The following is a 21,394-nucleotide window of genomic DNA, read 5'->3' as shown; positions in this document are numbered from 1 at the left end:
AAATAGCTTATGTATAATACGGGTATCACTACATAATGAAGCAGCCGCTAATAGTTTGTCTTCTCTAACAAAGGAATCAGTGAACTGGGGTCATGGCGAGACGTAAGAGTCTGACTGGCGACTTTCTGACTGTCTGTTATGAAGGCGCAGAGTGAGGCTATACTTTGCTACATTTTGTCATGAAGACAGGTCCCTTCTCCTTCTGTTTTTTAGGAATTGTAAACACTGCCTTCAGGGAATATTCACTAATGCAGGTGGGGGAATGACGTTTCACGAATCGTGTTCAAAATTCAGCAGGCATTACTGTCCAGGGGCCCATTCACGCTCTTCGCCGGGATGAGGTCGGCATACAGGCAGGCGAGCGGGACGGTTGGTGGGAGCCTCATCCCCTATGCAGTGGAACAATCCATAAAGTTGGCGTAAGGTACTACTTGTGCCACGCACACCGGATGCCCTCCCCCCGCCAGATGAACCTAAGTGGAGGCTCATTAGGCTAACAACAGTCAGGTGCAGACAATTACTGGGGCAACTGTAGGGAATGGGGGGGGCAAGGTGCTAGGAGGGGAGAAACGAGGCGTTTCATACTATGGGCCTGAGATGCTGGCTTGGCTGCTGTATACGAGGGCATTAAATTGCCCTGCAGAGAAAGAAACAGGAATCGTTAATCAGTTCATTTGGTTATGTAACAACAATGTGGTTGTGTAGTTGATCCTCAATGGTGGGGGTGAGACTTCACCTCTAACTGCCCAACAACTTAAAGTTACATCTGCCTTCCAGGCATGACAACGTGCATGTTTATAAATTACATTATATGTTATGCTGTGTTAATGTCTTCAGGAGATCTTTAAGATGGAATGATCCATTTCAATACTATGTTTCTTCACTATTTCTTTTTTTCTTTTTGCCAATCTGACTGCACATCCATCCCCATGATTTATGTTTGCCGTACTAGAAGACAGGGAATTGGCTGATTCAGACCACTGGCACGGAATGTCAGAGGGCAGGGAACGCCGGATAGTGAACGCTGTTCTTTCAGGTTCACGAAGCTGAAATCGGTGACTCCGAGACCCCGCACATAGGGCGTCAAGGATGCAGTCGGAGAGTCGGCTTCCTTCCAAGCTTGCTAAACAGGAAGTAGATGTCTGATTCCAGGAGGAGAGCTCTTTGTGTTCAGGAAGATCTTAGCATGACTCTTCTGGATGTGGTTAGAAGTGTTTAGGTTCCGGGGTTGAGGGGGGGTGAGGGCCCAAGGTAAAACTATTGGAAGCAGAAAACTCAAAGTGGGACAGATATTCTGGTCAGTAACTGTCAAAAATGGGAAGCTGTTGAGTAGACAACCACCGGTTATAGGCCAAACAAGTACGTTCTTTATTGTCACCGGCTGGACGTCAGACGAATTTTCTCGATAGCTATGTATTCATGAGGTGGTTTGGGCCTGATTTGTTCTGCCCTTTATCCTATTCATAATTTCCGTGGACTGAGTTATCTAGAATCTTCTAACCCATTACTGGAAGACGCTTGCATGACGCTCTGACCACTACTGCCCCTCATTTAGCGGAGAAAATGCCAGAAGGCCCTTTTTCTGATGAATGAGACACAGAGAGAGACGATCACACGCAGAAGTTAGTGAAACAGCTGCTGCATGGTAAATTTCCCGCCTCAGACTAGAGGCTCAAGCAATTAAAATAAAAAAGCATGAATTTCCCCTGACCTTGTACTGACTAAGCAGCTGGAAAATGGAACGTTGAAGTATAATTACACAGGACATACCTATCCTATCTGCTTTAGGAAATGTGCTAAAAAAAAAATCTCAGATGACATAACTAATTAAAATGTCATAACAATCATAATCATTGGCATCGTAAGAACACCTACAAAAGCATCTCAAAATGTTGACATTAATGCACCCATATGCTATGCATACCCAATTTTCTGTTAAGTACTGTGTAATTTAATGTATTTGAATGTATTTAAAATTGCAGCTTAAGAGCATCTGCATGGGGTATATGGATACAGAGTGCTGATCTTCCTATTAAACATAGGTAGAAAATGTTGGTAAGGCTAGCTAAATGCTAACTGTGCTATCTTCTTACTAATTGCCTGGTTTATTAGCCGAACACTAACTGGGCCATCTGATTTATTAGCTAAATGCTAACTGGGCTATCTTCTTACTAATTGCCTGGTTTATTAGCCGAATGCTAACTGGGCCATCTTATTGATTAGCTGAATGCTAACTGGGCTATCTTCTCACTATTTGCCTGGTTTATTAGCCGAATGCTAACTGGGCCATCTGATTTATTAGTTAAATGCTAACTGGGCTATCTTCTTACTAATTGCCTGGTTTATTAGCCGAATGCTAACTGGGCCATCTGATTCATTAGTTAAATGCTAGCTGGGCTATCTTCTTACTAATTGCCTGGTTTATTAGCCGAATGCTAACTGGGCCATCTGATTCATCAGTTAAATGTTAACTGGGCTATCTTCTTACTAATTGCCTGGTTTATTAGCCGAATGCTAACTGGGCCACCTGATTTATACCTTCTCACTAAAGCCCTGGCCTATTAGCCAAGCGCCAGCTGTGGACCAGCTTGCTTCATAACGTGGGTGTTCTATGTAAAAACAAAAAGCAAATGTATTCAGTAGCCCTCCTAAAAAACCCATTATAAACCGACGAGTGATTTATGGACAATATTCCACATTCAAGAATGTATTTAATAAGCTATTCTTTCAACAAAACCATATAGAAAACTATTACATTAGTACTGGTGTGATTCATGAGCTATATTCCCTAACAGATAAAGTACTTAATGACCACCTTCTCAGTAAAATACATATTAAAATTATGCATTAGTATTCAGCTGTCTTTTTTGGTGCATGTTGTAAAAATATATAAGAACGTCCAGGTGTGATTTTTGATCCACCTCCCTAGTACATGCAAAGACATGTTTAGACACAGTAAGCATACCTGTTATTTACCAGGTGAATTTGAGTAAATTGGGTACTACTTGTGTTATGGACTTCCGGACTAAACACGGGATACAGAGAAGAGTGTTAACACATTAAACCCCCAAAGGGAGAAGTGTGGAATCTAAAAATGAAATATATTTTTCCATATGGAGACCCTAAAGATAGTGTGGTCTAAATGCTCATAAATGAATATAAATGTGTTACTCTTGACCATTATGAGACTGTCTGTGCAGCCAGGTCGTATTGGTTAGATGAGTTTGTACCAGCTTTCAGGGTGTGCGTTGCCCCGGGTTCGAATTGTCACGTGGAGTGTGACACATGGTAGGTCATGCTGGTATAATTGGGGCCTGAGCACAGTAATACGTTAGAGCCGGGGTGGGCAGATAATTACAGTGTTTAATTACTGTTAAAATTTGGCGGTATTCGCTAACTCCGCTTCTCTGTGTTTCTAGAGTCACGAGACACACAGTAGACAAAAGTGACTAATCTTCTTAAAGTGTAATTACCTTCTCAAATGAGCAATTTCACCCATTTGCCGCTTTCACTGGGAGGATAGAAAAATAAAAAATCTTTTGTTTATTTTTACCCATTAGGCTACAAAGTACCACGCACAATGCAGCCTGGGATTTTGTGGGGGTTGAACAGGGGGCTTGTTGGAGCATTCACTGCAGTCAGCATGACCGCAAAGGGACGAAATGGTAGCGCATCTCTGACATGAACAAAAATACAGTCAGTGATAGCAAAGCTAATATCTCAGCAGAATATAGCGTGGAATGGGCAGTTGGAGTGACTGTAAAACAAATTTTAAAATGCCATTTTTCGGTAGTAATTGTGTTTGACAATATTGCAGCTGTTGGTGTTCTCACTCTAAAAAAGCGAAACGTTTACGAAACGCTAACGCAGCGGCACGACGAAATTGCTGCAAATTAGTCACGCATGTGACTGTTTATTCAAAATAACTGAAAATAACAGCCTTAATGTACTAGCAAGAGGGGTGTGTAGACATTGTTTATCTTCTTCCTCCACAGTTCCCCCTACGATACACGAGGTGAAGTTCACTGGGGCGGGGCCAGGACGCAGCGCCCTCCTCAGGTGCGAGGCTGCTGCGGTCCCCTCGCCGGCCTTCGAGTGGTATAAAGGCAAGAAAAGGTAAGACATCCCCCCCACCCTGCGTACAATGGACTATTCCGCAAGCAATTATAAATGACCCCCAGGGCAAAATTGAGGAAATGGCTCGAATATTGTCCAATGCAGGCTTCAAACTGTCAAGAAACCATATTCTGAAAAAGTGAGCCGTCCCATCCCTGAAAATAACAGGTTCTTTGTTCGGCACAGCACTGTTGTTCATACCTTAATACCTGTTTGTTGTTGCTAAGCTTAAACCTCCAGAAACATCTGAGATCAAAAGCGCTTTTAAACCTTAATAATATGAAATACGCACAGCAGACGTTTCTCTGTTTGGGATTATGCGTGGGATTATGTGTTTGCTTTGGTGTTAGACGTAACGTGAAACGCTAAACAAACTGCAGTCTGGTGTCTCCAGATTCCCGTGGAAACCGGCTGGATGATGTAATTGAAATATAAAAGAAGAACCTTAACGATTATTTCAGAGGGCTTTTAAAAACCATAGCATCAGGTTACAAAATGTAAAATACATATCAAATGGGAAATCATATAAAATATCTAAATTGCTCCAATAAACAAAAGAAAAATCCATCAAAAAAAAAAATCCCCACAAAAATCTCATTGCAAAAATAGGTCTCGTTCTGCCGGCTTCTTGCCCTCAGCCAGTGACAAAGTGGCCCTTTCGCTCGCTGATGAGCATCCAGAGAGTCGCCTCTCAGGGAGGGCCGATGGTGTGCAGGGTGCCACTCTTTTTAGACTGGCTGCATGGTAATTTCATCAAAGTACTCATAAAGCGATGCAATTTACTAACATGAGGCCATTTAGTCCATTAGCTCTTTATCTTCGGACTCAGGTAATTCTGTTAGCCATTTTGGCTTTCAAACGGCACGAAACAAGACACGTGATCTACAGATGCATTCTGCCAAATGGGGATGGTGCTGGGCATTATTGAGATGAAACATTTGTCAGAATGAAGGTGCAGACAATGAGCAGAATGAAAGTGCTTGAAAAATCAAACCCAGAGATGATAACAGTCTGGCTGCATGTCAATACTATTCATTTAGGTTCAGAATTTAAAAAAAAAGCCTTTGGTTCCACTGGAATGTGTGGTTTGTCCAAATCATACTGAATGGTAGCAATTGGAAGCAAGATGAAAGCACAACTGAAATATGAATTTCCACAATTGAAGTTTTCATGTGATTGCATCAGAACACAGTGTTTGGGTAACATCACAGTGACAGGTGTCCATTACATCACAATGTCCCGTTTACGCTACATTGCATGCTTGTGTTTATGTTACGTCACATACTGGTCAGACTGGTAATGCATAGTGTCTTCTTTATATTGCGGCAAAGTCATTATTACATCACATCACAATGTCATGTTTGTATCATAGGGTCGTACTGCATCACCATATCATTATATCAGTGTCGTTTCTGACACGTCACAATGTCTTTTTCACGTTGCTTCTCAGCGTTGCGCCTACGTGATGTCACAGTGTCCCTTTACCGCTGACTTACAGGCTTGCCAGCGGACATGGTATTGAGATCAAAACCCTCAGCTCCCGATCGATCCTCTCCATGAGCAACATGACAGAAGATCGCTATGACAACTACACATGCGTAGCTGTCAACAAGTTAGGCTCAGCCAACTCCAGTGTGCCTCTGATCCGTAAGTAACCGTGATACAGCTTTAACAGTCTCAGTATATGGTTTGCTTTACACGCAAATATCATTATATGCTGGGGTTTGAAAACGGTATTATCAATTCTCTGTACAACAGCAGCATTCCTAAAGCTCTAATACCTCAACCCCCCCCCATATGGGATTGTAACCTTTCAGGGACCTGCCCCCCCCCCACCCCCATCAGATTCATATCACAGTGTTTAACTCTTCCTCCCTGTCTTGTAAGGAGGCATTTTTAGGAAGATGCTTACACTGTTTGCACTGCTAGCCACCACTGCACCATGACGTGCAGAGCCTCCTGCCTCCTGCCTCCTCCTGAATGGGCCGCCGGCTCCCTGTTCCCCGGGGAGGCTCTGTCTCCCTGATGCGGGTGATTCTCCCAGCCCTTCGTTCGGGCCCCTGTCACTCCACAGCCCCGCCTCACCTCACCGGTGCTGCTGTATTGATTTCGAGTTCCTGCTTCCCGGTTCAGGCGTCCCTGTGGGCTGTGCATTGGCTTACGTTAATGATCTGCGCTCTGCACCAGGGGCTCGCGTTCAGCCGCTGGCTTGGAGTTCCTGAACGGCCTGGTGTCCCCTAGCCTGGGGTCCCCTAGCCTGGTGTCCCCTAGCCTGGCGTCCCCTAGCCTGGCCTGTCTGCGACTCTCACCCATTTCCCAGACGTCCCGTTCCCCCACCTTCTTGCCTTTCCTTCACTCCGTTGGTATTTGCCCTTAATGCCACGATGAAAACTCCATTTTACCAGCTTTCCTTTCTCTCAGGGGTGGGGGGGGGGGTCCTTCTTGGTTAAATTTGCTGACTGTGCTGGGGGGTGTGGGTTCAGCGAATTGTTGCAAATTAGGTGTGATCATAAAATTTGCCAACTGGGTCCTCTTGGTAAATTTTGCAGTGGCCCCCTCCGTTCCCCCCCACCTCTTCCACTACCGCTTCCCCTACCCTGAGGCAAAGGCAGACCCTGAAAAGGTGACGGTTACCCCCCTCCTCATAGCAACTACCCTACAGCGTTAGTCTCTGTTGACGTTTAAGGCACTGTGCTCCAAGTGTCCATATTTAATTTCAAGTCACTTTAAACAGATCACAGGTATAAAGCACCATGCAAATCAGACTTTCTGTTTGTTATTTTCTTATTACCTGCAGTAAAATAATAATAATATCTGTACCAATTTTATTTCACAGATCACTCTGCACTCCCTAGTCCTCCCTCAGTGTAAACATTTCCATGAGAGCAGAATGAATTTTGAATGAAGGTGTTCAGACAGAGCCATCTACCTTGAATTCAGCCTTAATTTAATTTTTGTCTTTGCACACAAACTGCCCTTTTCCGCAGCCCCGTAGTTTCTGTTGAGTTTATACTCAATCCTTTAGCTATTAAATAGCTGCTCTGATTTCTGTGAAAGCAGTTCTGCCCTGTAGATAGAGCGAAACTCATGCTGTAGAATATATATCATACTGTTTTTATTTGTGAAAAGAGTATATGAAGCAACATGATATTGCGTGGCGGCTGCACCTCACCAAGGAGGTGAGTAAGGTGACCGTATCAGCTTGGATCAGTTTTTCCCCACCTGATCTCCAATTATTTTTGAGTGCACCCCCTCTCCTCAATAAACTGACTGAGAGACAGTATGGAAGTCTCTATAGCCTTCGCTGAGAACTGTTTACACTTCATTTTTCCATTCCCCGCCGAAACGCCGTGTTTATATCTATCTCCGAAGATTGTTTTGTTTTTCTCTGTTTCGATTATGTTAGATAAACCCACCCCCCGCCCCCCAGGCTGCCTTCATCCTGAGATGTAAAAATACCGAAACTGGAGTCGGGGCTCCTCTTGGCTGGCTGAGTCCTTCACCGGAACTAACTTTCCCACAGACATATTTACATAGGCTAAAGCAAGATGGCTGCCCGCCAGGCTGTCCTGCCGGGGATCTCTCCGCGGCCGCGTCCCTCGGGGTATTTCCCCAGGCCGCGATTTCCCGTTCTTATGTAAAACACATTGACCTGAGCGGCTCAGATCAAAGACAGCGAGACGCACCAACCTGGATACCGGCTGTCCTTTCGTCATTCGTCCACTATTGCTACAAGTAAACATAGACCCAGCTTCGCCCTTTCTAACCCATTTCCCTGCAACTCTCTGCCCAAAACCCCCTCAAATGTGAATCCTGCTCCGTCAGCCATCTTGTTCACCTTTGTGTGACCTGCTGCTGTTTCTGTGCTTCAGTGCTTCCGGCCCCATAACTCAAACTGTGTGTATCTTGTGAACGCAGCCTGTGAATCGGCTGCGTAGAAGATGTGAGGCCGAATATAATCACTGTTGACGTCTTTAAACCAGAACGTGAGCAGTTTAAGTGGGTTTTCTGCATGTTACTTTGGTCCTGAGGTGATTTTTTTGAACACGCTCATTAAAGGATGTTACACGTGGTGAATCCCTATCGCTCTTCATGGCTGTAGGGAGCGGGGGGGGGGGGGTATGGGGGGAGGGCTGACGAGGGCACCTACGTGCCCCCAGCTCTCGGTGGCTCACCGGGATGGATGTCGCTCTTTCTCCCTGTGCGGGTCACTGCGATAGCGGTATCCCCCCCCCCCGCCCGAGTCGGTGCTTGTGGTCCAAGCCTCAAACGGAGTGATACATTAAATCCCAGGCCTCTGTCATTATGGGAGACAATGGGAAGGTTTCCTGTCTCGTTAGAGCCTCTGCCCGCTCTCAGCATGTCCTTTCCCGCTCGTTATGGACGGCCGCGTCTGGCACCACGGCAGAATCACTGACCCAGCCTCTGACCCAGAGCGCTGATCCGCTTCCAGATCGATTCGCCTCTCTCCTGCAGCCGAGTGCGTCGTCTCCTGTGTGCCGGCTTCCCCCCCCGCGCGTCCAACCGGCACCATCAGGGGCGAGGAGACCCCCCTCCCCCCCGACGCCACCTCCAGGAGCCGTAGCGGGTGCCGCTTGCCGTTCTGGCCCGGTGATGAATGGCTCTGCTTTAATGCGGACCCGGAGAGCTAACTCGCCAAGGCAGAACCACGCTGAGCTGCGGTAATAAGGAACAGAATAATAAATGGTCACAATAATAAATATATAAAACTTTAAACCTGTTTAACTGCATTAAGAAAGCGAGAGGCTGTATTGCTGTAAGACATATTTGCAGCGTGAAATTGATCGTCCATGATAGATTAATTATGCAGCCACATAAATCCACCCTATGGGTCCCCAGGAGCTGAATTCTCCCCACGTCACTGTAACCTGATCTGACTGGGCTGCATATGCTCACCTGCCAGCAAGGCCTGTGTCCTCCCTCCCTTCACGCCAGCTTCGCTTCGGCCACCCCCCCCACCCCCCCCCCCCCGAGCACTGAGCCTCTGCCCGTCAAACGAATCAAAGCCCCCCACCCATCATTTACAACCACCAGCTCTGTAAAAATGATCCATACATCATCCTGGTCAGGCAGCAGCAGCACGAGGCTGGGGTAAAAAAAATAATAATAATAATTATTATTATTATCATTATTATTATTTATTTTCTGCAACTCTGCCCGGGGTAGGCATTTGGAGGATGGATGGGCGGATGGATGGAAAGAAAACACAAGCCAAATTGGAACATGGCCTACATCACGAAGCTAGATTTTTGGGTTAACAAGATAACTTGTCAGTTTTAAAGAAGCAAAATTTGTGTGAACGAAGATGAAGTCCATTTAATCTGGGGCACGTTAAATCTGACAAGTTATCTAGCTAACCGACAAATTTTGCTTCTTGACACAGGTGCCAGGCTGTGAGAATGGCAACCTTGGCCTTAAACGGGCCGCCTTGTCAGGGTACGGTGGACTGAAACCTGAGCACTGGGCTAACGCTCGGGACGGAAGCCGGCATGGGGGGCTGACTGATGGCCAGAGTCCGGGGGCTGCTGGTGTCGATCTGCGGGCTCCAATTCCCAGCGTCAGACACTGTAGCTTAAACATTCCCGAAGGCTCCTTGGTGCAGTGAGAACATTAGCATTAATGGGATTCAGCAGGGGTCCATCAATATTCATACCGGCAAACTTGTGATTAAAAAAAAAAGCTTTAATTACATATATTTTTAGAAAATCTCCCATCCACCAGATGACAATTAATTTACCTAACCTCGCAGGTCGTCTTAGCCTAGCGTCAGGGCATGTAATAGGAACTTTCGGGGCTCAGCTTGGCGTCTTCTTGGCGTCTGTCAGTGAAGTTCTGTCTTCCACGCTGCGAGGCCACGCAAGGACCGGGTCGTCCGGAAGCTTTTCTTTACCACTGGCTTGCAAAAGCTGCCTCGAACCGCAACGCTTCGTTCAGCGGATGTCCGCTCGCTAATGAGCCGCTAATTAAAGCGTTCAGCTGTGGTCGATAATGAGCACTTTCTTCCGCGTCCATCGGTCAGGACGCTCTCCGATGATGCAACGACATCTCCTGCCTCGCATTTTCTCGCCTTTTACCATCAGATTTTGCTTTTCCCGTAAAGGAAGTGAAGAAATATTAACCAGCCAGAGATCCACAAAAGAGCCTAATGTTACTAACAGGGAGTTTCCAAATGATTTTGTGGAGATGAACACATACAATCTCGATTTGAGGATCAAAATGTGGTGAATAGCTAAACAGAGTTTACTCAGACGACTGAGTATCCAGTTTCCGCAGAATTAAAAATTACTTTTCCCCGTTTCTCAACCTCCTTGCTGGATTTTATCGACTGAACCTATCAATATTCAATGTTTTTGATGTTGATCTTGTCGCGTATATGCCGAACATCAGCTGTGGATATCAACAGAGACCTTGCACTAAATTGCAGCGTCCTTACAAATGCATTTTTCTGTTGAGTCAAGCTGGCACGCTGGCATAACGAACCCGAGGAGCTGGAGATGGGCGCCAGCAGGAAGTTATTCGTCTTCACAATAAACAAAGATGCGCCAAATGAAATTGTGTCTTTTTTCCGAATAAATTAAATGGCATTAAACCGATTAAAATGCTGCCTGCTGGTTATGAATTTAATTACCTGTGCTAATTGAAAAGGGCTCCATGGCCTGCGTGGAATGGAGAAGCAGCCATTTCATTGTCATTCGGGAAGTTATGAAAGTACCAGGCGGGATACTGGGGTCACCTGTTACAGCCACAAGCCCCCCCCCCCCCCCCCCCCCCACCAAGCTGTACCAAATACTGGAAAATCAAAAGGATGATCTATCTCGAGCTACCAGGGGGATTAGCGGAAATACCTTTTATAGTGGAGTTCAACTGGTGTCATTCTCATGTCGGCCTTCTGTGAAAGTCCTCTTCATAGGGATCAGGCACCAGCACCAGGGAGATTTGCGAAACTGTGCGCTTACATGTGTTTACAGGCTGTTAGGGCACTTTGGATGCCTCAGGATTAGCTGATCACACATGCAAACCGCTCCTGGCCACCATATGCTAATCTGCAATGCAGTAATTGTGTTTTTGCCAGACATAAAAGTTACAGGTAGAGCTGCATATGAAGATCTTCGGCACAAATGCTGGATCTTTCATTTGGATTCTTCCCCAGCCGTTTCACCTGGTAGTGCAGGTGCTGACCTGCTAATCCTGACTCTCCCCAATTTAATGCATCATAAACAGGAGTATTTCAGGAGATCTCTGAAGCAGACGGTGCTACAGGGTCTCTGTCTTTCACGGGAAACTCGGACCCCAGACTGGCCCGATAATAATGAACAATCATGATAATGAACTCAAGACTGCAGTCAACGTTTCTCAACTGGTCGGCCACAAGACGATTGTCAAGTAGCTTGCAGTTCCCGACTCGCCCTCCACAGATGGATAACAACTTTTACTATCACTGCGTTCAACCCCCTTGCCCCAGGTGACAGATTTCCTCGTCAACAACTTTCACTATAAATCTTTCTAGAAGTTTTCCTGACCAAGAAATAATGTGGATGCCTTTGTTAGATCCTTATCTTTATGTCGAGAGTGACAGACCGCAAAGGGAGTCTAATTTCTATATGTGTGAAAGAGTCACTGCGAAATATCCCATTTGCTCAGCTGGTTGAACCTCAGTCGGGAGGTCACCGTGCAGTATGGCTGAACCGCCTGCAAACAGGTCCCGGGTGCAGCGTTTGCTGCCGCATTACGCCGGCTATGATGAGGCAGGGACACCCGATTCCCCTGCTTCCCTCATCTCTCAGTTCCCATCCACTCGTCCAGCCACTGCAGGCGCTGCACACGGCTCATTCACATTCTCTGCTCACATCCCTTTCACCATACACCTTTTTTCTGCATGTCCATTAGGTTAATAATACACGGAGTCCTTTTTCCCATTACCAAACCCATCTGGTCCCGCACTCGTTTCAGTATTTGGCATTGTACGGTGTGAAAAAAGCGCCGTCCTCCATTTACTGACCAGGCTCGGCTCTTTTTTTCTCCTATTCCGTCTCTTTTTTAAAGATTTTTAAATAGCTTTTACTTATGCAGCTTTCTGTGAACTGCAGGCTTGTGCCCTCTTTGCAAATGTTTGTAATCTGCCTCACCCTTCTACTGTTGTCACGGTGACACCCTCACTGTGAAGCATTAGCGGATCTCAGAGGAACAGTGTCCTGCTATTTTGATAATTGTTTATTTATGTAATAAATATTACAGTTTATTCAATAAATTTTCCATCCATCCATACATCTATCCACCCATCCGTCAATGTCTTATGAAATTATGAGGTTACCATGTCCATGAGCTACACTGGAGCTAAAAACTAAAGACAGCCAAGGTCTGGCTGCTATCTTATTTCAGAAGTAGCTTGCCAATGTTTCGGTGCGTTGGTGTGGTTTCCTTAACAACATGAATGCCTCGTCAAACTGTCACAATGTTATTGTTTGGTTACCCTCTGTCATGTGAAATTTTGAATGGATATTTGATGTGCAAGCAGAAATGCGAGACTCCGGCAGGCCGATTGGCGTTGGTGTGCATTTATTTCTAAAATTCACCCCGAAATAACGCTCGTTGGTGTGAATGAGTCGCTGTCAATCAAACCCAACTTATCGGATCTGAATATGCAAGTCTTAGGCCGTCCGTCTCATTCCTTCATATTGCGTAACGCGTACTGCGGCGCGTTTACGTTGTCTGTTGTTTGTGCTAGCTAGCCACAGAAAGGTGTCTGTCTCCCACCAACTGTTAATTAGCAGTCAGCTTTCCGCAGACCACAGATTTTGTGTCGAATCAGTGAGGAAACAAAGAAGCAGGAGCTTCTTGAGTATGACAGAGTATCTGTTAATGGCGCTAAACCCCTTCGGCACTGAGACTTACTGTGGCTTCTCAGCCAGCGAAATCCGTTCTTGTTGTGTGTCTCGTCCAATGAGTTCAGCATGTCGGCCATCATTTTCATGCCAAATAAACTTGCGTCCTCACTGCCCTGGCAAGTGGGCGTGGCATCCCTCCCAAAAGCACTCACCTAGGCCTGTCTCTCTGCTTGTCTTTCAGCACCCAACACCGCCCCCTACGGGAGCACGGGCAGCGCGCAGATCCTGTCCTCCTGCCGGTACCTGGTGCTGGCTCTCTCTTCACTCATCAGCGGATACTAGCCGGGGACGGACGTGAGAATGACTGTAACGGACTCCTTTGACATTGCAGACGGTCGGATCTAATCTGGTACCGTTCAGTAAGACCAGTACTGGACATAATCCGCATGATTTCCTGCGCTTGTTGATCGCTCTCCGTCCAAATTTATGTTCTAATTACGCAAATACTCCCTTCATCTTGATTATCTACTTGTGAATCGCCGTCATCCATCTAAAGGCTGTTATTATGTATCTTACCATTAATTGTAATTTACAATTGTGTGATTAAGAACGATTTAGATCCTGTGACCCTATAGAATATAGTGGATCAAAATCATTTGTTCGGCAACAGTCCGCGCTGAAAGACGTGACGGCCAAAAATACCACATCGTTAGGGCCGATTGAACATAATTATATATTCAAGGGAAACGTTGAATAAAAAGTGAATAAATTATCGCAGGAAGGATGTAGGAAGTTCTCTGCTCCTGGATGTCAGAAACCAGGCAGGTGCAATGAAAATTGCTTTCAATCAAGGCAACAAAATTTCAATTAAAACAGCATGGGTAACAAATCGGCAAACCCTGACCAATGCCACATCAGAGGTGGAGCATTTTACAGCTTTCAGCGTGCAATTCGCTGGTCATCTAATACTAATAAAAGCACAAAATAGGTCTTATTTTCAGGTAGTAAATGTACACAGATCATCTGAGATAGAAATACATACGTAGAGTGTGGCAGCCTACTCGCGTTTGGATTTGTTTTGACAACACTCATGCTATTAAATAAGGTACACAATGATCTACACGTAACGCCTCGTTGTATGAGATTAGCTATCAGCTGGAAGTTTTGTTTAAACAGATGGTGGGCTCACGTGCCAGATTACGGACACACCGCACCAAAGGATCCCCATGTTAGTGGATGTTAGTGTCGTGCAGCTTCTCTCAAGCGACAAGCACGACCGATCGGTCCGTCTGACAATTTCTTCAGGCCATGTAACGTTCATAGCCACAAAAGCTCAGATTTTAAAGTTTTCGTAAAGGCTTTGGAACCTACCATTAGAAACATAATAAATCCAAGGCCACCTCAAATGTGCTTGGGTACATATACAATGCTGCATTTGTATATGTACACACTCGGAAGCACGTATGGGAAACATGCATAGCTAACACACGTGGATAACAGCTATAATTGTATTTCTGTTTTTGGTGCATGTGTTACGTTTGTAGGGCCATTTAACAGTTTACTACAATTGTCTTCAGCAGTGGGATGACTCAGACAATGTGTATCATTTGATTGGTCACTGTCATGTAATTGTTTGGTATCTTACGAAAAACGGTGCATAGGGAATTCTCTAAAACATTCTTTACGAAGCCTTCGGTATTTCTGTGCAAAGTTGCGACCACTTTTCTGCTCAAATGTGATGGCACTAGGATTTAGGGTATTAATGACATTAAAGTTTGAATGAATGAAAATTCCCACTGAAAATCATTAGCTAGTTTTGGATGAACAGCTGAACTGGTCTGTTAGTTTGACTCGGAGCCAGTATGCAGGGCAGCTGAGAATAGGGAATTGATAACAGCAGGTAGACCAGCTGAGTCAAGCAGACTTTCTGTTGGGGTTGTGTTTGACGCCATTGACATTTCTGAGCTTGTTCTGCACCTGACCTGTTATAAATAAAACAATATTTCCTTACAGCCGTGGAATGAAAGACAGCTATATAGAAATGGTAAAGTTTAAAGGTTAACCTCATGTATATTTTTAACATTCCGCATGACTTGTTTGGATGCATAGAGTTTATTTATTTGTAAAACTAGTTCTTAGCATTTTATTTACAAACTCATGTTATTTGGAAGGATAAAATATGAACGGACCTGACTGATACAGGTTGGGGACCACAGTAAATAGGCAGTATGTGTTTAACTGCACAGCTGCTTGACAGATGCAGGAACACTGGCTATAAGTAACACTCCTGTGGCTGAAAGGAGCGCATTCTGCCCTTTACGTAGCACAAACACCCAGCAGTCCCGAAGAATATGTGTTCTGCAGTAAGTGAAGGCCGTCTTCCTCCTGTTCTGTCCCTCATCAGCCCAGCTGGCCGTCTTTTATCGCTTGGCCTTCTGTCGATTCCGATCAGGTCCAGCTGAGCATCAGTACTGTGAGGAATTCGCCCGTGACGGAACTTATAAGTTCTGCGAATCGCCCGCTGTTCCAAACTTGCGCTCAGGACCACCCCGGGGGGTCACCGCGCGGTTTGTCAAAGACTGATCACGCACACGTCGATTAAAGCCGGAGTGATCCGTGACCGAGAGCCGTAAGGAAGCAACAGCTTAGCGTAAGATTACATGGATATTCCAGATCGCTTTTTAGACGTCATCATATCCTATGGATTCATTGTTTATGGTTTACATATGGTCAACTGAAACTCAAATCCTCATTTGGTGAAATGTAATTTTAATGTTCAAACAACCTTTTCCACAATCATAACCCAGCCGGCAGACTAATTTGCCTGGCTGATTCTTTTAGAATAATCCAATGTGTGTTTTTGATATGACATTCGGAGACCTGGTAACGGCAGGCCACAGTTACTACCGACCAACAGATCTCAGGCAACATTCCCAAGACTGAATAAACATGAAATGATCATGTCCAATCAGAAGTAGCAGTTTTCTTTTCCATTTTTCCGGCCAGTCCCATGTAATCCCACTGGACCTCCCCAAGGATTCTCATAACGGCAGAGTAAACATGACATTATTTGGATGTTTCTAGGGGAAACTGGGACCTCTTTTAAGGGAGAGCGACCAATGAGAAGATACAGAGCCAAAAGCCAGTAGTACCATCACACTGCTGTTCCACACAAGCGAGTTTGTGAACATGCAAATATCTGTCACAAGACACAGCTGTCATACGTGACGACTGGAGCAAACTCCAATGCCTCGCAATCCAAGTATTAGCATGAAAAAACCTCTGAGAGAAAACATTAATAGTCTTGACTTGTTTTGCCAGTAAATTAAAGTATTTGTGTGGCAGGTGAGCGTGATATACAAATTATTAAACATCCCAGGTAATGTGAGAGAGCGAGATCGAGAGCTTATAATGTCATTCTCATTCCAAGAAATAATGTGATGAAATCCTGGAAAATACCACCTAGCATCAGGTTGAGTGGAAAAAAAGACCAGAGAAGTCCTACAATATACTTTTAAACAGTGGAAGACATCATCAGTATTGTCTCTGCTAACAGGTCAGCAACACTGTGCTGACTATGTGGCTCCATATTTTTTTTTGCCAAATTCACCAGTCCATTGTCACCCATAATCTTAATGAAATCAAAGCAAGAGAGATCCAGATGAGTTTGAAATGTGAAAAGTACAGTGGTGTTAATCAGTGGTATTCGTTAAAGGATCATTCTAGAAAGAAAGTGCTGCGCTCTATACATTGTACATAGAATACCAATGTTGCGATACTATTATGAATTGTCAGGGTATTATCAGTTAGATATAATTCATATTTACACTGTTACCTATTTCCTGGTATTATGTTCCAACTCATCTGCCTATAATTAATTAGTACATGTTGTAAAATTATAAATAAATATGAATTTTGCAATACTATATAGCAAGTGATTAAATGTACTTAATGTATGCGAAGGGAGATGTTTAAAGTTTTTCCCTCACATATACATATATATCTGTGAATGGGATTTAATAACAAAAAGGAATTAAGTTCACTATCTGACTGGGATAGAGAGTTTCGCTGTGTTTCATGTATATGTTATGTCCTGCTCTGTACTACTGGCTCCAAAGGCTTGACATTTCCAAGTCTCAGTTCACTCCAAAATACATGAAGTCTCTCTGGAAAACCTATTTCCAGATATATTCATCTGTCCCGTTAAGAGGACGTGTATTAATGTGGAAAAACAACTGGAACCTCTTAAGCCAACATAATTTAAGTTAAAAGGATCAAGGAGTTGTCTTACTGCTTCTAATGGCACTTCTTACCATGCATGGAAAAGGTCATTCGTTAAATTTTCAATTCAGGCCTCTGTTGGCATATATTAGAATCCACTAGTGTGTCAAATATTAAGATCCTGGTTAATTTTCTGCCCTGTTTCTTCCTACACGCAGGAAAGCTAGTCCATCCATCTCTGCTTTTCCAAAGCACCGTACAACTAAGGCTGGTGGTTCGAAATATAGGGTCTTCCACAGCAGATCTGTAGTAGTTCCCATTTACTATGGATCGAACGCTAGCAAGTCTACGGCCTATCTGATGGTACTAGCGAGACGATTAGAGGATGCACGCGGTGTCACAACGTTTCAGGGTCCTTGGCCTTGTTCCTAGGTGCGGTAGCTCTCAGAAAGATAAAATGGAGGAACAGGAACATATGGAATTCTGTGGAGCATTTTTTTGCACATTTTCAGTGGAGGAGTTCGTCAAATGCCACCGGAGAAGGGCCTCGCCTTTCCTCTCCACTTTTTTTCTGAGGAGCCCTGCGAACTGTCAGCATCAAAACATTCCACAAATAACTTTATATAATCAGCTTTTAAGTCAGATTTTCTGTCAGCCCTTGTCATACACATCTCCCACACAGAAGTGTTTATTTTAGTCATGTAAACAGGATTCTACACCGATGGGAAAAAAAATCACAAATAAAGAGTGAGCTCTGACATGCAACCTCGACACCTGACCAAGATTGGCCAATAATCTATTACGCTTCATTTAAGTGATACATTTTTGGTCAGAGCATAGCCCCCCACCCCCCACCTTGAAGTGATTGTTTTTGGATATAGAAATACAACTGGTTTTATACCAGCATAAAAATGTGTATGTTTCAAAAGTTTGCCATGCTTTTTTTTTTGTCATCATTATCACTGAGCTGGAAAATAAGGCAGTTAGACACCAGTGCAACGAGTTCTAGATAATTCCGACTCTTTAAAGAGGCCGTCCCTTTCTGGTCTTTCCGTGGAGATGGCGAGCGATTCGCTTGGCGTGACGTGCTTATGTGAGTAGTGTGCGAGTAGTGTGCGAGTAGTCTTACTGAAACGATCGAAAGTAAATACCAAGCCATTTTCTGTATATTCCTTTTTCCAGTGTATACATGACAGTTCACAAGGTATATATAGTGACAGGTGAGGAGGAGAAGAAGGGAATTGCGCAGACAAGCTGAGGTGTGAGGATGCGAATGTAAGAGAAAGATTTATATAGAAGTAAAATTAAATCCCGCTAACGAAACAGCGAACACACCGGTGGGCCAGCTCTACCTTTTCAGGGCCTTAGGCAAAGCTTTACTTGAGAGGCGACCCCTACTAGGAAAATCGATGATCGTGTCACTTCCTCCACAAGGCAGATAAATCGGGAGTCTTACCGCTAGAGCCAGTGTTGCCCCTGCACATTGCTGAGCCGTCCGGCTCAGGTGGCCCTGATTTAGCATTAGCCTGTACACACAACGAAGGAGGCCAGCTAGACTCACAAACGCCTGGAAACGTGCAGGACGGAGCTCAGTCCTGGGCTGCCGCACAGTGGCCCCCTGCCTACTCACTATATATGCATATATACAATACATTTTGAGTATTTTTAAAGCCAAATCTATAAATCTGTGTCTCTGAGTAATGTGACCGATGCCTAATGAACAACGAAGTACACTTAAATAAAGGTCTAGTTCGTAGCACAGCAGAATAAATTTGGCCCATTTGACTTTAGTGCGTTTCTGCGATGTTGTTCAAAAATGGAATAAGATGGTATCCTTCTATTGATGCTGCCTTATAACTGTAAAAGAATTAAAACAAGATGATGATACGGCAGGCAAAAATGAAGCGTATTTGTTCAGTATTAAAAAAAAAAAAAATACTTAAATCGAGTTTACCTTTTGTGAGTCGCGATATTTTAGCCAATGAGAATGTGATCGTGTCTGACAAGCTGAGTCACTGGACTGCTGTTCGTGGTGAAAATACCTCGAACGGCTTATATCCTTTTACACTGTTTCATCCAAGATTAAAAAATAAAAAAATCCATGTAGTTGGTAATTTAAGATCTCGCATTGTGAACAGCATGTTCTAGCCCACCCTATGTCATTTTGTAAAAGTGGTTTGATACTAATAAACATCAGTTAAAGATACGTGTCGATTGTTGTGGCGTGAGTGATTCCCATTGTGCGGGAGATGCCCGCGCCTCCTTTTCTGGGAAGATAAGGCAGGAAAGTAGAGTCCTTTACCTCGGTCGATCTCTGTTCATTTATCATTCCTCTTTAATTCCTCCTCTGTGGCAGATTCATTTTCTGTTCCCCTGAAAAAGCTCGGTCGTTTTGCTTTTTGGCCCAGCGCTCTTTAATTTAACGTGGCACCTCGCCGCAACCTTGGTCCCTAAGGAAAATCTTGACTGGGGGAAAAAAAACGTCAAATCCCTCTGATGTCATCTAGTAGGATTCCCCATTTGGAGTCAAACTGTGATCGAGTGTTTCCATTAACACAGAAACTGAATAATTTAAAAAGTTTGCCTGTTCTCTGTATTGTATTCTCCAAACAAATTAACATAATGATGTTTTCCCTACGTAATGAATGTTAACACATCGTCTGTCTGTCAATGGATTGATATGGGAACATGTGACCTGCAAAGACCACTGTCTAAGCTTCACGGCTAGCATGATAGTCTCCTTTAGAAGCGAGCTGAATAGCAAGCATGAACAGCAGACACACAGACAGCTTGCTGATATCCATGCGGCCATGTTTCCAAGCACACTTCAGCCGATAGGGGTTCTGTTTTGATGTGATCTCAGCTGGCAGGTCCACGTGTTCTCCGCCAACGTGCCAGGAGATGGACACCAGCGAGGCAAGTGGGTAGCTTCTGTGGGGTCAGGAGAAGCCTGCAGCACGTTTGGCAAATGCACGTTTGTGCCAGAAGTGAGTCAGTCTGAGGCTGTTAGTCATTCGATGTGCATGAACATGAAACCTTGGATGTGAGTATTGTGGTCAGGGTAATAATGTAATACTAGCACTCATGCCATTATGAGAAGGCCTTCCCAGAAATATGTGTTTCATAACTCTCCCATCCATCAGCACTTGGTACCTACTGAGACATCAGCAGATTCACTGGTCATCTTCTCATGAATTTAAATATGAAGACGACATCTTCAGAACATGACATACTTTAGCTGTTATTTAGACTATTTTTTGCCAGTGAATCTTGATAATACTGACATTATATATTCAGTTGTTTGTCGTCTTTGTTTTTGTTGTTAAAGCTTTGTGATATGTGTGTGTGTGTGTGTGTGTCTCAATGGCTTCCTAGCAATTTTCCATGCAATGCTGACATATTGAAAAGCTAAGGACGCTGTATTTGGAAGGTTAATGTTAACAACCAATAACATTGCCAACTGCAACATGGTGACTCAGTGGGTAGCACTGCGGCCTCACGCCTGCAGGATTGGGGATCAAATCCCACCCCTGGCTGAGTTTGTGTGTGTGTGTCCTTCCTGTGTTTATGTAGTATGCCACAATGTAGTCCAGGTTCTTGCTGCGGTCCAGAAAACATACAGTTCGCTTATTGGATTGTCTGAATTGCAGTTTTTTCATTTGTGCCTTCATCCTGTCAGTGGTGCCTAGGCTCAAGGCTCAAGACACCTCTTTAAAGGATAAGCAGTTATGGAGGTTGGATAGATGGAACAACTGAAGTATATTCAGCATCTTCTTGAGGAATCACAGTAAAACCCATGACAAGATACAGATATCCACAAAACCATGGTTCAAATGCTTAATAAACATCTAATAACTATCATCCTTCATACAAGTCCTACCACGATTTGACACAATGAGTGTGGAAAATTGGCTGCTGGGAATGTCTGCTGAAATTTTGCGGGAAGACTGGTGATTTCTGGTGCTTATCGTATATATATATATATATATATATATATATATATATATATATATATATATATATATATATATATATATATATATATATATCAGCTTAATACTTCCTGTCAATGCAGACAGAAAAAAAGTAACAAGGACCCAAAACTGCTGAAGTAGGAAGCTTTAAGGCTTACAGTGTAAATCCAATTTTTGCCTGCTCAGGAAGCTTAATTAAAAATAAATGAATAAATAAATAAATTAGTGTTTGAAATA

The 21,394-nt window shown here is 44.1% G+C and overlaps 1 protein-coding gene across 1 annotated transcript in view; it reads left to right on the top strand.

Annotated features, from left to right (window-relative positions):
- The window catches only part of LOC111847677 (neuronal growth regulator 1-like), an 81,022-nt gene extending 61,633 nt beyond the window's left edge, over positions 1-19,389 (top strand). Inside the window, exons 5-7 of the mRNA XM_023819090.2 lie at positions 3,996-4,116; positions 5,615-5,763; positions 13,204-19,389. Of these exons, the coding sequence (XP_023674858.1) occupies positions 3,996-4,116; positions 5,615-5,763; positions 13,204-13,304 (371 nt within the window). The 3' untranslated portion in view covers positions 13,305-19,389. The remainder of the gene's footprint in view (positions 1-3,995; positions 4,117-5,614; positions 5,764-13,203) is intronic.
- Positions 19,390-21,394: the final 2,005 nt, after the last annotated feature.

The sequence above is a fragment of the Paramormyrops kingsleyae genome, chromosome 21 (assembly GCF_048594095.1).
Source record: "Paramormyrops kingsleyae isolate MSU_618 chromosome 21, PKINGS_0.4, whole genome shotgun sequence".
NCBI lineage: Eukaryota > Metazoa > Chordata > Actinopteri > Osteoglossiformes > Mormyridae > Paramormyrops > Paramormyrops kingsleyae.
Note: the sequence above shows the minus strand (reverse complement) of the source record. Positions and strands in the feature narration are given on the sequence as shown.